This window comes from Paroedura picta, unplaced genomic scaffold (assembly GCF_049243985.1).
Source record: "Paroedura picta isolate Pp20150507F unplaced genomic scaffold, Ppicta_v3.0 Ppicta_v3_sca22, whole genome shotgun sequence".
In the NCBI taxonomy this organism is placed as follows: domain Eukaryota; kingdom Metazoa; phylum Chordata; class Lepidosauria; order Squamata; family Gekkonidae; genus Paroedura; species Paroedura picta.
The window spans coordinates 3,312,938-3,328,968 of NW_027518619.1; the positions used below are offsets into that span (position 1 = coordinate 3,312,938).

At 45.4% G+C, this 16,031-nt stretch overlaps 1 protein-coding gene across 3 annotated transcripts; it reads left to right on the top strand.

The window, feature by feature from the left end:
• Positions 1 to 23: 23 nt before the first annotated feature.
• On the top strand, positions 24 to 14,772 carry LOC143828375 (tRNA wybutosine-synthesizing protein 5-like). Of its 3 annotated transcripts, none has more exons than XM_077318762.1 (8): positions 28 to 504; positions 1,395 to 1,549; positions 3,929 to 3,998; positions 5,899 to 5,943; positions 8,210 to 8,347; positions 10,287 to 10,374; positions 12,137 to 12,253; positions 14,495 to 14,772. In XM_077318762.1, exons 1-8 carry the CDS (start codon positions 403 to 405, stop codon positions 14,749 to 14,751), a joined length of 972 nt encoding a protein of 323 aa, XP_077174877.1. In that variant the 5' UTR covers positions 28 to 402; the 3' UTR covers positions 14,752 to 14,772. The 3 variants fall into 3 exon arrangements, with proteins under 3 accessions (XP_077174879.1, XP_077174877.1, XP_077174878.1); XM_077318763.1 differs by lacking the exon at positions 28 to 504 and adding an exon at positions 900 to 1,034; XM_077318764.1 differs by lacking the exon at positions 8,210 to 8,347 and having other exon boundaries at positions 24 to 504.
• The last annotated feature ends 1,259 nt before the right edge of the window (positions 14,773 to 16,031 follow it).

Consider the following 16,031-nt stretch of genomic DNA (forward strand, 5'->3'; position numbering starts at 1 on the left):
CTCTTAGCCATTTCCCCTATGCTCTATCTTAATTTACTCTCATGGACTGATGTAGTTGCATCGGAGGAAGCGGTTCTGCGCAGGGAAGCCTTGTACAAAACGGTGCGGGTCTTATGGACTGTCGCTTCGGGTTGCCATCCCTGGCGGGAGAAGCTCCTGGAAACGTTTCTCCCGCCCCCCTCGCAGCGATCTCCCGCGCACTCTCCTGGAGGCTGGGCGGGCAGGTTTCCGCGCAGCCCCGTGCAGGGATCGCCGGGCCAGGCGGGTGGCATCCCTAGCTCGGGGGTGTCCGGGCGGTGCGTCTAGTGCCGCCCCCCCCCCCGGGAGCCCGAACGGGGCCCTTCCTCCTCCTCCTCCTCCTTGCAGGAGCTCCGCCGGCAGGAAGCTAAGAGGGCAGAGGAAATGGCCGCGGAGGAGGCCGAGCCGGGGAGCCAGCCGCTCGCCCCTCTAGCCCGCTACGCCGGAGTCACCCGGGAGCGCTTCCTGCAAGAGATTTACCCGCTGGTAGGAACCGGATCATACCATCCAGGGCAGGCTGGGGTCCACGCAAGGTTGCCAGCTTTGGGTAGGGAAATTCCTGGAGATTTGGGGGGGGGGATTGGTGTCTGGAGAGAAAGGGGTTTGGAGAGGGGCTTCAGCCTACAGTCCACTGTCCGACGCTGCCGTTGTTCTCCAGGGGGAATGATCTGGAAACTTTGGAGTTCATTTATCATTATTATTATTGATTGATTAATTAGGATTCTAGATCTCCCCTCCCTGCAAGGAGGCAGGGTCAGGGCGGTTCACGATATATTTGCAATAGTGGGAGCTCTCCAGGCAGTACCTGGAGATTGGCAACCCTGTTTTGACACATGGAGCTAGCCGGAAGTCTTGTGGTAGCTGAACAAGCGGAAGCGTCCCTTGATTAGAGCTCCATCTCCTGTGCAAGGAGTGGATTTTCCGCATGCAGAAATTTAAATCTTTTTTTGCCGATCCCATCCTTGCTTTGGTGGAATTGGGCTCTGATGGAATCAAGTTTATTGCTTATCTTTCAGGTGCTGCTAAACTCCTGTTTATATCTCTGGCAACAGACTGTCTCTTGGGGTTTAGTTGCATTTCAAATACCAATTAGTTTCATGAGCTGCCTTGAGCCATAAGGAAAAGGATATAAATGTTTTTAAATTTATACGTAAAAATAAAGATATGACAGTACTTTCTGCAGGTTTTTTAAAGATCTCAACTAGAAACTAACAGAAAGCAACATTATTAAAGTTCAGGAGGGGAGGGACTGATAATAGATCAATTTAATGTTGAACTGATCACCCTTGGGAATAGTGCCTGGGTCACAAGATGGGCAAAGGCAGAAAAAAGAAGCTATATGATGTAGTAATTCTGTTCCCTCCTCCCCTTCTCAGAGAAAGCCAGCAGTACTGGAAGGAATAGATTTGGGCCCCTGCACAGCCAAATGGACGGTGGATTACCTGAGTCAAGCAGTAGGAGATAAAGAAGTCAAAGTTCACGTCTCTCCTGTGCCACAGATGGATTTCCTCAGTAAGAACTTTGTGTATAGGTATTTCCTTCCAAAACTTATTCTGTTTTAGTGGGACATTCCTGATATCTAGAGCAGCCTTTCTCGGCTTTTTACCATTGAGAAACCCCTGAAACGTTCTTCAGGCTTTGAGGAACCCCAGAAGTGGTGCAATTGTGTAGAATATGATTGGGAAGCATAGGTGTGCACATGCCCACTTCCCCTTCTCCCCCCCCCCCCAGGACCATCATTGGCCATTTGGGGAGGGGAGGGCCAGTTGTCAGGACCATATATGGTCAATATCACCCAATAAATGTTTAACACATTTTTAAAATATATTTTTAAATTATTAAGTCTCACCCATTCAGGCATGTACTTAAAACAAGTACTGTTTGCCTGGTCATTCATTTCAGCTATAGGTTAGCTTGCTTTAATTAAGAAAAAGAAATGTTTAGCATTTTAACAAGAACAATCGTCAGAGAATGATATAAACTGTTTTGGGTTCCCAACTGAGGGGGGTTGGTGGCTGAGGAGAATCTCCACATTCAGAGGCACTAAACCTCTAAATCCCAGAGCTGGCAGGCAATATCAGGGCACCCCTATGCCTGTGGTTGACCCTCCAGAGGAACTGGTTGGCCACTGCGTGAGGCAGAATGCTGGACTAGGTGGACTGCTGGTCTGATCCAGCAGGGCTCTCCTTATGTTCTTATCAGGGGAAGGCCTCGGCCTCCATTACCTGCTGCTGGACCTCCAAAGGAACTAGTTGGCCACTGGACTAGATGGAACTCTGGTCTGATCCAGCAGGGCTCTTCTGAAGTTCTTATGAAGGCCTCAGCCTCTTTGCCCTGTTGTTGGCCCTTCAGAGGGGCTGGTTGGCCCCTGTGTGAGATAGGATGCTGGACTAGATAGACCTCTGGTCCTTTTCAAGCAGGGCTCTTCTGAAGTTCTTATGAAGGCCTCAGCCTCTTTGCCCTGTTGTTGGCCCTTCAGAGGTACTGGTTGGCCCCTGTGTGAGACAGGATGCTGGACTAGATGGACCTCTGATCTGATCCAGCAGAGCTCTCCTTGCATGTTTAATAAGAGGATCTGCTTGGATGGGAAATCACCATGAGAGACAAGGGTAGCTACAGAGAGCCAGACAGTGGGAAACTACCTCTGAATAACCCTTGCCTTGAAAAAACTACTGGGCTGCCATAAATCAGCTGCAATTTGGTGATACTTCTCTCACTCACTCACTCACTCACTCACTCACTCACTCACTCACTCACTCAGAGAAAGAGAGACAGACAAAGAGAGAGAGAGAGCGCTGGAAATAACCAAGTCTGAGAGTTTTCCAAAACTCCCCCTACCCCCAGCTCGGATTGCTAATAGGGTGGAAGAAGATCCTCCCCCCCCCTTTTAAAAAAAGAATAATTATTTGTTGGGCATCAGGCTCCTCATTTAGTCAGGACTGTTTTCTAAAACCTAATTGCAAGCTGTTTTCCCCTCTGATTCACAGGCCTGTTTTGTTCCTGTGAAGAATTGTGCCTCTGTTTCCTCCTAACCCAAATTGGAGGGTGGGACTAACAGGATTCAGGACATCCCATTGTCTTTCATCAATTGCCCTTGAAAATTCTTTTGCCGTCTTGTCCCGCTTCTTTCTTCTTGGCCCGTTTGAACTCCCGGCGAGGACATGATGTACACTGCCTTTACACTTTGGGCTTGTAATGAATCAGAGGTCTATGAAAAGGAACGTGAAAGCATGAATTCTGTGCTCAGGCACAAGGATAAATTAAAGCCACCAACTCATTCTAGGTTGGTTAGTGAGACTAACAATCAGGCCGCATGCAAATGTACTGGGAAAGTTACATTCCGCTGGAGTTCAGCAGAGCATATGAATCAAGAAAGAAATATTAAAACCCTACTAATAGTGTGCAAGCTTTAAAATGGTGTAGTGGTTAAAGCATTGGACAGGGCTCTGGGAGAGGCTGGTTCGAATCCCCACCCTGCCATGGGAGCTTGCTGGGTGACCTTGGCCATTCATCCTCTCTCAGCCTCGCCCACCTCGCAGGGTTGTAGTAAGAGAAAACGGAGGAGACAAGAATGTTGAGCGTGGATTCTCATTGGGTAGAATGGAGTGGTATAAATGAAGTAAATAAATTAAGCCACAAATGAGGGGACCAGTCTTAACCCTCATAAGTTGGCACCATTAATTTTAGGACTTACAAATACAGCGTTTAGGACAAAACTGCATTTAGGGCTGCTGTGTTGAGCGATAGGATTTAGATCCAATGGCTTCCTGTGGAACTGAAGTAGGTGGTTTGGAGTGAATTGAAATGTCATCTTGATTTAAAAAAAAAACACGAGTTTCTTTCTATGTGAAATACACGATTGCTTCTTTTATTTGGCCTGTTGAATATTATTTTCTTATTTTCATTTCAGAACATTGCCCTTTGATGTATTTGTGAAGAGAGCAGCTGAAGCCAAGCATGCAGAGTACTTTATTTCTGAGGTAACCATACCGTTTAGTTACTGATATCGAAATTACCTTGAAAGTTACATTTTTGTGAGGAAAAACAGAGTGTTAATTCAGAAGATGAACCCAGTTCAGCATTTTCCAGATGAAATGGTATGTGCAATACAATGTTAAATGTGTTTTAAAGTAAATCCCAGTGAATTCCAATTAACACCCAGTTAAGTGGCCATTTGTATAGTCTCAGTCAGGGCTGGTTTATCCATGTAGCACAGCTTGGTGTAGTGGTTAGGAGTACGGAATTCTAATCTGGCATGCCGGGTTCGATTCTGCGCTCCCCCACATGCAGCCAGCTGGGTGACCTTGGGCTCGCCACGGCACTGATAAAATTGTTCTGACCAAGCAGGAATCTCAGGGCTCTCTCAGCCTCACCCACTTCACAGGGTGTCTGTTGTGGGGAGAGGAATGGGAAGGCGACTGTAAGCCACTTTGAGCCTCCTTTGGGTACAGAAAAACGGCATATAAGAACCAACTCTTCTTCTTCTACATGTAGCATGTACTACGGGCCCTGCACTTCCAGGAGTTTTGTGCATTGCCTTCTCCTCCATGAATCAGGGCTGTAGCCTCTCTCCTCCCCCTTTTCTCCTCTTTAAGGGGCACTTGTAGTGACACCTCTTTCCACTGTGGGGGACCCCTCTTCCCCCCCCCTGCAATTGTTCTCCACTGGGGCCTTGCAAATCCCTAAACTGGCTCTGTTGCTATGGGCCGCACAAATCCTCAAACCACTCCTGGCCTCGGCAACTCCATCTTTGTTACTAGCTGCTGCTTCCCTTTCGTAAGGGGATGGCATCAGAGCACTCCCAAGAAAATATCCATCTCTCTCATTCTTGTTAGCAGTTCTTATCTGATTGGTTATGTCACACCGATAGATGCCAGGTGTGAGATGGCTTGACTCATCCTAGTCACCTTGGCTAGGGATGCCAGCCTCCAGGTGGGGCCGGGGGATCCTCTGGAATTACAGCTCATCTCCAGACTACCGAGTTTAGTTTCCGTGGAGAAAATGGCTGCTTTGAAGGGTAGACAATTTGGGATTGGGCAGAGTCCTCTCCTGCTTGAATATCTTAATCCCTTTGCTTGCAACAGCCTTCTTCCCGCAATTTTCTGCTGGTGGGGCTCAGAGGAAATTCTGAGAGGGGGAAATGGGAGGAACCAATGGGGGAGTGCAGCAGATTCAGCTCTTCCCTCCCACTCCTTTCCCATTGTGTGTGAATTCAACAAGGCCACGTAGACCACCCAATTCCCACTACAAGACAGCAGCCTGAATAGCCCAGATGAGTGCGTTTGTTAGAGCGGAGAAGCTAAGCAGGGTCAGCCTTGGGTAGTCCTTGAATGGGAGACCACCAAGAAAGATGAGTTGTTGCGCAGAGGTACGCAATGGCAAAACCACCTCTGTTCTTCACTTGCCATGAAAAAACCACAAGAGGTTGCCTTGTTGGTTGCAACCTGATGGCACACCATTAATTAAGAATTGTTTTTTATACCCCACATTTCACTACCCGAAGGTGTCTCAGATTGGCTTACAATTGCCTTGCCTTCCTCTCCCCACAACAGACACCTTATGAGGTTGGTGGGGCTGAGAGAGCTCTGACAGAATTGCTCTGAGAACAGCTCTAACAGGACTCTGGCTAGCCCAAGTTCACCCAGCTGGTGGCATTTGGAGGAGGAGTGGGGAATCAAACGTGGCTCTCTATTAACTAATGAATAGTTTAAAAATGGTTTAAATGCAAAGCAAGCAAAACTGAGTGGAATCGGCCAGTTTTGTCAAGCTTTTTAGTCCTCCCCCCCGCGTGTAAACGGTTGATCAGCTGAGCAAGAGCCTTGGGGCTGTAGACCATTTATAGTTCAACCAAGTGAATTTTGTGCTGTTTTTGTTTTTAAGGATGAAAAGTATTACCTGCGATCTCTTGGGGAAGACCCTCGGAAGGTGAGTGATGTTCTCTCAAGCACACATCTTCAGCTCCCCCCACTCTCCTGACAATGAAAATTAAATCCATAGGAATAGAGCAACATAGCTCTGGGACAGAAAAGAGTGGCTGGATACTCAAGGAAGAGTGGCAGATTTAGCTTGTTACTCTCCTGTAAGAGCTTAGAGCAGGAGTTTTTTTTTTTACTTCTTTTACTTTTTTTTACATTACTTTACTTTTACTTTTTTACTTTTACTTTACTTTTTTTTTTACTTTACTTTCACTTTTTAATAACATTTTTATAATCTGCCCTTCCTAGTTCAGGGTGGGTAGCAAGAGGTATACAAGTAATTAACTTACATGAATAAGCCATTTTTAATAAATGCTTTAAATTAACATTCATTAGTGAAACTGTAATAATAATCTGCCTCCTTTAAACCCTTCTAAAAGGGGGAATCAATTTCTGTTGGGCAGCTGGTGTTTTATGGATGAAGCATTGCTGTTTTAGAGTTAGGGAGGCCAGTGGTTCTCCAGTGCTGATTTCTTGGCCTCAGCCATAGGCTTGGTGGAACAGCTGTTTTACGGGCCATCCGGAAATGTTGAAGGTCTTGGAGGGCCTTGATCTCACCAGGGACGGTGTTCCACCAGGTTAGGGCCAGGACCGAAAAGGCTCTGGTCCTGGTTGAGGCCAGTTTTACTTCTTTTTGCCCGGGGCTCCTGAGCAACTGCTGTTCCCTGGATCTTAATGCTAGGCTTAACTTCAACTGACTCCTCTTGAGCCAGTCCTCTACAACCTCTGAACATTTGACCAGGGAGGTGTTGACGGATGGCCAACCATCAGCAGAAATAGCTGGGTGTCAGCTCAGCCCCAAATTCCAGAGCTACTGGGCAAGGGGGTAGGGGGTAGATGTTAAATAACATCAGGGAGAGAATGGCTCCCTGTGGAACTCCACAGATTAGGGCTTGCTGCGGGGAGGTTCTCTCCCCTAGTGCCACCCTCTGTCCCCAACCTTGGAGGAAAGACTGTAACCATTTTAAGCCTCTTCCTTGCATCCCTACATCGACTAGGCGTTGGGCTACCAGTCCATGGTTGACCATGTTGAACACCGCTGTTACGTCTAGCAAGAGCTACAGTGCCAACCTCCTAGACCCAAATTCCTTTCTCTGAAAACAGGACAGCTCTCTCTCTCCCTCTCCCTTTTATTTTGGCATCACAGCTAATTGATGAAATAATGAGAAGCTGTCTGAGATGGCTGACGGGCTCCAGTTAGCCACTAAAGACCAAGGTCATCTGTACCAAGGAGAAAACCAGAAATGTCATGCAGCCAAGCTAAGCAGGAATCCAGTAGAACAAAGTTTGAGTCCCGGGGGCCCTTTAAGAGCAGCAAAGTTTTATGCAAGGTATACACTTCCATGTGCACATCCGCTTCTTCAAATACAATGAAACTAAATTTCCTCAACCATTACAGATAGAGAGAGATAGGGTGGGTGGTTGAACTGCCAGGAAGGGTGAGCTGCAGGTGTAAGAAACTGGGTGATTGTTGCAGGGACTGGATTAGGGCAGAGAAGACCTGTGAACGGCAGTCAATTGGCATACAGGCCAGTTGAGAATGTAAAAATACAGTCTGAGTCCAGTAGCTACTGCAAGATCAATGGTTTCTGGGTAGAAATGAGAGCAAAGTGACTTAGCATGTGCAGTGAGAATCCAGTATTACCAGTAGTCATTACTGGGGTCCAGTAGTACCTTAAAGAAAAACAACACTTATTTGAGCACCAATTAGTCATCCATTTGGCTAGATGTGTGATGCAGCCAACAGAATGAGTTGCTGTGACTCCCAGAAGCTTATCCTGCAATGAATGGTGTTAGTCCTTAAGGCACTACTGGGCTCTTGTTTAACTTTGCTGCCGCCAACTAGGATGGCTGCCATTCCGGAATTATCCTGGAAGTTCTTGTTGCAAGGCTTGTCCCAACAAGCTAAAAGGAGACAAGGCCTGTCTTCCAAATGTGATTAGCTAACTGCGGTTGCAGTGGCGAAGAAAATGATTCAGGGATGGGTTCCCTCCTCCCCCTAAATACAAGTATGGACTGATAGAACGACCTCCATTTTTGATGACTGGAGTCATGGATATGTTCATTTTTCTCCCAAAATCCTAGAACTTGAGGCCATCGAGGGAAGCAGATGGGCAGTAGGTTCAGGACAGGCTGCTACTTTATACTACTTTATACAGAGAGGGATTAAAACATGGTGCCCTCTGAGCAGTCTGAACCTGGCCTTCCCTTTTCAGGATATTGCCGATCTCAGAAAACAGTTCCCCCTGCTGGCAGATGATGTCTGGATCCCCGAATACTTTGAGAAGGAGCAGCTCTTCTCCACGGTCTTCCGCATCAGTTCGGCAGGAATGCAGCTCTGGACCCATTACGACGTAGGCCACACCCCTCTCATTTGTTAGGGTAACTTGGAGCTCCCTTGCGTGCTTTGTAGACCGAGAACTTCTTGCACAGCCTTTGCACTTTGGCTCAGCATTCTTCCTATTGATGCTGGGTTAGAGGTTTCAGGCTGCAAGCCCGGGTGGCCCTTGGTTTGGTTTCTGTTATCTGTTCTGCGCTCCTAGATGGCGGGACTGATTTGCGAACAAATGCCTTGTCAAACTGTCTTCTGCAAATGCCTTTTCTCCCCTTTGCTCCCTCCTTCCCAAGATCTAAGCAAGCCCCGCCAAAGAGTTTGAAGAACAATTGTAGAAAGCCGTTGTCCTAATGTCAGAGGAAGACACTAAAAATAATTTCCCAAACGGCTGGATTCTTTATTGCGCGACCGCAGAAGACAGGCAAAGCAGCTTCTCAAAGAAGTCACAGCCTCCGATTTTGTACTTCTTGCAAATGGAAATGCGCAGCTTGGATCGGAAACATTTGCCATTCCTCGTGTCCAAGGGCACCTTTAAGACCAGCAACGTTTAATTGGCTGCAGAGGAAAGGATGTGCAGTAATGGGTTTAAACTACAAGTACAACGATATAGGCTAGATATCAGGAAAAAAAGTTTCACAGTCAGAGTAGTTCAGCAGTGGAATAGGCTGTCTAAGGAGGTGGTGAGCTCCCCCTCACTGGCAGTCTTCAAGCAAAGGCTGGATACACACTTTTCTTGGATGCTTTAGGATGCTTAGGGCTGATCCTGCGTTGAACAGGGGGTTGGACTAGATGACCTTTACGGCCCCTTCCAACTCTATGATCCTATGATTCTATGAATTCAGGATATAAGCTTTCGTGAATATGCACACTCCTTGCCTGCACATGAAAGCTTATAGCCAGGATAAAACTTTGTTGGTCTTAAAGGTGCCACTGGAATCCAACTTTGTCCTGTTGCTTCAGACCCAACACACCACTCTCCTGAATCTCTTTTTCATTCTTGACAGACGTTCTGCTAACTTCGTCCATCTCAGGCTTACAGGCTGCTTCAAGCCAGTTGTGCCTCTTCAGCCCAGCGTCGTCCTTTTCTGCCTACGTGACCTCCACAGCCAGCCCAAATAGAGACTTCAAAACAGAGCGTAAAACCTCTCCTCTGGCTTTCAACTAAAAGGTAATGCAATAATAAAGGTCAATACAAATGCGAGAATCTGACTCCAAATTATTCTTACAATGACGGTTCTGCAAAATGAGAATCTTGTCTTTGTCTTTTATTATGGAGGATCCAACCATTTCTCAGAGTTTCACATTTGTATTAACCTTTATTATTGCATTACCTCTTGTTAAAAGCCAAGGAGAGGTTTTGCGCTCTGTTTTGTATTATCACTTCAAACCATCCATTGTTCAAATGGAGACATCAGCAGCCTTAACAAGCCTGAAAGTCAGGCTAAGACCTAGTTTTGTCACAATAACTCTTAGCGCAGATGCATGAGAAGCACGCCTGGCCTCAACCAGGGCCAGGGCCTTTTCGGTCCTGGCCCCGACCTGGAGGAATGAGCTCCCAGGTGAGCTGCGGGCCCTGCAGAACCTATCAGCATTCCGCAGGGCCTGTAAAATAGAGCTCCTCCGCCAGGTCATTGGATGAGGCTTGGCCGCAAGGACAATCTGGCCCCCCCTTACAGCAGCGGTAGCACAGACCAACTTGCACCCTCTGTCTCCCCCCCCAGGATGGGTTATCAAGGGGTGCCGCATTTTGCTTTATTGTTTCACCAATTGTATGTATTGTTGTTTTATGGGTTTTACTGTATGGTTTTTATTGGGGTTTTATGTGTTGTAGCTCGCCTCGAGCCTCCAGGGATTATAACAATAACAACAACAACAGCAACAACAATAATAATAATGACTGCAAAAATATTTGTCGGGATGCACGCCAAGGGCAAACTTCCCACTTTTCTTTCCTGCAGGTCATGGACAACGTCTTGATTCAAGTGACTGGGAAGAAGCGAGTTGTACTGTACAGTCCTCGGGATGCCCCTTATTTGTATTTGTCAGGTCGGTGCCATTTTTGTTTCCAACCGAACGGCAATTATTGTGCAAGGAATAACAAGCACACAGCAGCTACTGTGCACAAACGTCCCAGCATGATGCTACAAAATATTTATTTCCCTTAATGTGAGAAACATATCTCTAAACAGTGGTGTCTTGTTTGCTATGCATTAGTGTACATTTCCACATTGAATATTGACACACAGGTACAGTATCAAACAAGCTACTGGTTGATGCTGTGTTTCAAGGTGATTCTTCATCAGCGATAGTAAATTTCCAATTGCAGAATACAGAGCTCTTCACAGTAAAAAATAAAATAAAAAAAACCATCAAGTGGCTCCAAAATTTACCTATGTGACCAAACTCTCTGTAATGCAGCATGTATGCTTGCAAGGTATTGGGGCAAGGGCATCGTGGGACTCTGGTGAAGCCAAAATGGCATGAGCCGGGAGCAAATGTGACACGCAGCTCTCTTGTCCAATCCCATTCATAAACCACTCGCCTCTGGCTTTTGGTGGTCCCCTTACCTAGCATTGTCCATTTGGCAACTGTTTGGTTATGGATTTTCTCCCTGGAGCGGCCTAGCAGAGTGGGCGCACTAACTGTTTCCTTCCAGAAGATTCTTGAAAGAGGGGGCAAACTGTTTCAACTGTATTTTAACTTGTTGCTGGGCACTTATGATTATTTATTGATTTGATTTCTAGCCTGCTGCTCTTGGATACCAACTCATGACAGGTTACACAAAAACACTGTGTCCTTGCAGCTTTTGCTGTTCTGTTACTGTAGTGTTTGAGGAAGGAAGGCAGGGTATAAATATGCAAAGACAGCCCCTGCTCCGCAAATCACAGCTACCTGGTTCTGACCCTGCTCTGCATGACTGTTTGTGTTCGGTGAGACAGCATAACAGCCTTATCCTTCAGGGGGGGAAAAGCCAGACAAACTTCGATTGCATTAGCTGCCTAAAGAAATCTGAGTTTCTCTTTAACCTAAAGATGGTGGGAAGTGCTGTCAAGTCGCAGCAACCACAAAAGGTTTCCAGGGCAAGAGATGGTTTGCTGTTGCTTGCCCTCGCCCTTGTATTCCTTGGAGGTCTCCTATCCCTAGCTAGGATCTCAGGGTCCCTCTCTGGTTAGAAAGACCATCCCACCATAATTTTGGAGCAACCATAAATAGAAAAGCCAGTAGAGCTATTATGGAAGGGGACAGCAATGCATTAGTTTTTAAACTGCGAAACTTTACAAGATATCTTATTGCTAATGTTAGATTGTTGGTATATAATATATTGTAAGCGGTTCTGAGCCTGCTTGCTGGGGTGGGGGTAGAAATGAAACCATAATAACAATAACTTTGCCTAGCTTCTGAGATCTGATGAGATTGGGTAGTCTAGGGATATCCTCTTATCCTGACTTACCTCGCAGGGTTGTTGCGAGGGTAACATAGAGGATTACATAGAGAAGAGCGAAAACATCACCCGTGGTAACGGGTACAGTTGTGTCTGTAGTCTGTTGCACAGAGCGGCTGTCAGGATCAAGCTGTCAGTCTGATTCTGTGAAGGCTCAAGGGGGTGGCAGGTTACAGTGGATGAGCAATTGGGATGTGAGTGTCCTGCATAGTGCAGGGGGTTGGACTAGATGACCCAGGAGATCCCTTCCAACCCTATGATTCTAAGAATAGTTAGCAGTGTCTTGGGCCTAGCATGACCTGTGGGCAACCATGGCATCAAAGTTACTTAGCTGAAGCAATAATGACCATTGCTTGTCTTTTATAGGTACAAAGTCAGAGGTGCTGGATGTGGACAGGCCGGACCTGAAGAGATATCCTCTCTTTGCCAAGGCCAGACGTTATGAGGCTGTCCTCAAAGCAGGAGAAGTTCTGTTCATCCCAGGTAAGATGATACACACCATCCTAGATCTGCATCCTCCTATTCCAACCCGCAGAGGTTCAACTCTTCTTCCTCTGGAAGCAGCCCTTAGAGCAGAGAAAGGCTTTACGTTGTGTTAGATGTCATTGTACAATCCAGACATTTGTGTCTTCCCTTTAAAGTGGTGGTTCTCAACCTTCCTAATGCCGCGACCCTTTAATACAGTTCCTCATGTTGGGGTGACCCCCAAGCATAAAACTATGCAAGAGTTCTTTCACAGAAATTAAGCCAAAACGTGACGATCCATTGTTCGTGATTGTAATAAAACCACTGGCCATCCCTTGCCACAGATGGATGCGAGAAGGCATTTTGTAGCTGATCTTTGCATTCTCGGTAGCACGTTCGGCTAGACGGCAGCATTCTCTTTGTTGCAAGGTTGTACAGCCACCCCTAGTTGTTATTTGAACTCGTCAGCAAGTATTTTACAATTGGCAGTAGGAACAAGAGCACTATTGACCCAGTCACATGCTGAGTTCATCTGTTTGTTTTTTTGATCTCGGCCTCAATTCGACGTGCTGTGACACAACATCCTAAGTAAACAGAAACAGCCCTTGAAATGTAGCCGCAAAAAGAAGCGATTACTGGAGTGTATTATTTATTTTATTTATTGTATGGCATGCGTGTTATATATAGGCACAACAATTTGGCTCAGCTAAGCCAAAAACTAATCAAATCAATACTGATTCGGCTATTTTTCAGACTTGTCTAAGCCACATCCTGGATGCTTTAGGGCTGATCAAGCATTGAGCAGGAGGAAAGACTAGATGGCCTGTACAGTCCTTTCCAACTCTGATTCTACAAGTCTACATCAAATATCCCAACAATTTAAATAAGTTGAATCACAGAAGCTGAAATCGAGTTGGGCTTGATTCAGCTGGTTTGATACAGCATTGCTAAGGGCCTGGCAAACAGCTGATCCTGAGCTCTCTCTCTTCCAGACCTTTCACAGGTAGCTGAGGCTCAATATTGCTGGCTGGGAATGGTCGGGAGGGAAGAGCCACCAAACAGCTGATCTGTCAGAGTTGGGTGAACCGCTTGGCCAGTTGCTTCCCCCCACTGCACAGCCCCTTGAGGCTGCAGAAAATCTTCTCTCTGCAGCTTCAGAAGACTGGTCATGGGGGAACTTTAATCAGCCTGCCAAACAGCTATCTCATTGGTTGAGCTCCATGATGGGCTCTTTTCCCTCTGCACAGCCCAGGTAGTGCGGGAAAGGCTGGCTAGAGGCATTTAAATGTCCTCAGAGCTGCCAAACAGCTGATTCTCTCTGCTGCATGATCAGCTGTTTGGCAGCTGATTCAGCTGAATCGTTTAGGTTCAAACCGCATGAGCTTGAATTGATCAACCAAATCAATGATTTGGCTGATTTGAGTATTACTGAACGAGGAAATACTGAATACAAAAAGCACCATTTTTCCCCAGGTGCGTATCCCTAGTTATATAGCCACGAGATCTCAAGATTGTCCAGCAGCTAGGCAAGAGACATTTGGAGGCAAGCAATAGCAAACAACCTCTCCTTTGCCTTGAAAACTCTATGGGGTTGGTGGAAGCCACCTGTGACTTGATAGCAAAACCCCCTTTTTTACCTCTTAAATTTTTACTCAACCAGAACTCTTCTTTTTGTAGAGGTTAGCACCTTTAACCGGAATATACACAAGATGGTTTCCTAGTTCTCTAAAGTTAGATAAAATAAGAATCTAACGACTTGCAAAATGGAACTGGTCTTTGCTTGCTGGAGCTAAACTACTAGCCAGTTTGGTGTAGTGGTTAGGAGTGAGGATATCTAATCTGGTGTGCTGGGTTCAATTCTGCATTCCCTCACATGCAGGCAGGTGGGTGACCTTGGACTCACCACAGCAGTGATAAAGCTCTTCAGACTGAGCAGGAATATCAGAGCTCTCTCAGCCTCACCCACCTCACAGGGTGTCTGTTGGGGAGAGAGGAAAGGGAAGGTAATCGTAAGCCGCTTTGATCCTCCTTCAAGTAGAGAAAAGCGGCATATAAGAACTAACTCTTCTTCTACTACTGTAGACCAGTTTTTGCTATACATAAGGAACTTTAATTCCCTCCCCAATGAGCAAATAAATTACAGCTTGCTGATTGTTAAACAAAATTAATCTGCATTTGGATCACATGCGTCTTTACTCAATGCCACATTCCTGCATTCTTGGCCCAACTGTTCCGTTCAAGTCTCTCTTCTACTTGCAGCTCTGTGGTTCCACAACGTGACTTCAGAGGAGTTTGGGGTCGGAGTCAATGTATTTTGGAAACACCTCCCTGCTGAATGTTATGACAAGACAGACACTTACGGGAACAAAGACCTCGCTGCAGCTTCAAGAGCTGCTCAGATTTTGGACAGGGCCCTGAAGACGCTTGACGAGCTGCCTGAGGAATACAAAGACTTCTATGGCCGGAGAATGGCTTTGCGTATCCAAGAAAAAACTTATAGTACTAACTATGAATAAAAGTGAATGTTGGGATCTTCAGACCTTGTCTTTTGTACAAGCGATGGACATAGACCATTTGGCAATACTTAACTTCCTTGAATACTTTTGAGTTGAATATTTTATACTTCCAACACGTTTAGTGGGAAATGTACACAGAAGTTTCTTTTGACTAAGAACCTAATTTCTATAGTTAAAAGTATGTTAGAAGACAATTTGTTTTACAGGTTCACAAAACAGATTCTAAAGCTTACAGAATGGTAGGATAACTGCTAAGATCTCACAATGGAAGAGAGAAGATAAGTAATATTTACACAGTTGTATGGCAAAAATGCACCCAATTTCAAGGCTCTTGACTTTGCAGAGTTTGGAATACTTAAAAACTTACAGGGCAAAACAATCTCCAAGGGCTGCTATTTTCGTCCTGCCCTTTTCTAAAGGACATAGGAAAGCAGGTTGTCCAGAGCTGTGAAACTTATTTGAGGAAGCACACAGTACTGATAAGTATGCAACTACAATATTAAGTGCTTAACTGAAAACCTTCTTGCAATAGGGGAGAGATCATTCAATAAACCTTTTCTTTTTTGAGTGGCAGGAAGTTGGGGAAAATGGATCCCTATGAGATGAATGGATAACAAATATTATAAACTAACTTAAAATGGGACATTTTTCTACACATGGGCTTGCCCAGCGGAATACCATTTCCAGAACACAACAGGTTTTTGTATGTAGAGATTTTTACCTTGTCTTCTGGAGATCTGAGGTACCCTCATTAGACCTCATGTTTTGTGATAACTTTTCAAGTAATCTGCTCCTTTCAGGGCTTATGTTTTTCTAATGCTGTATGTACCATAATGGATGCCCAGAAAAAAAACAAAACTCTTAGTTATTGATAAATTTATTTTTCAGATTTAACTATAACACTGAATTAAAAGATTACAAGCAAATATTTAGATAATTTTGAATTCTCAAACATTACATTTGTGAATATTGGGAAAATATCCAAACCATTTAAGGAATCTTTTATTCTTCTTACACTCATGGTATTCCTACCCACAGATCTCTACTTTCTGTATTATATCTGCATATTTCTCTCGTTGGTTGTAACAAGAAGAGGCACACCCAACAGTCCTCCAACTATCTCATGAAATCATACACCATAGCTAGGTGTGCTCTGGAAAAAATTAACTTTAGAGGAGAAAAGTGCTTATTTACTAAAAAAAAAAAAGTTGCCAATTGTTCAAAGGCCAACAGTGGTTGCTGCATACCAAATAAATTGGCAAAGAAAAACAGCTTCAACT

What these genes read in the sequence shown, in the direction of transcription:
- LOC143828375 (XM_077318762.1), top strand. Translation starts at nt 403, where the DNA reads ATGGCCGCGGAGGAGGCCGAGCCGGGGAGCCAGCCGCTCGCCCCTCTA. An exon ending in TGCAAGAGATTTACCCGCTG is followed by an intron (nt 505 to 1,394) that starts GTAGGAACCGGA and finishes TCCCCTTCTCAG; the next exon opens with AGAAAGCCAGCAGTACTGGA. An exon ending in AGAAGTTCTGTTCATCCCAG is followed by an intron (nt 12,254 to 14,494) that starts GTAAGATGATAC and finishes TTCTACTTGCAG; the next exon opens with CTCTGTGGTTCCACAACGTG.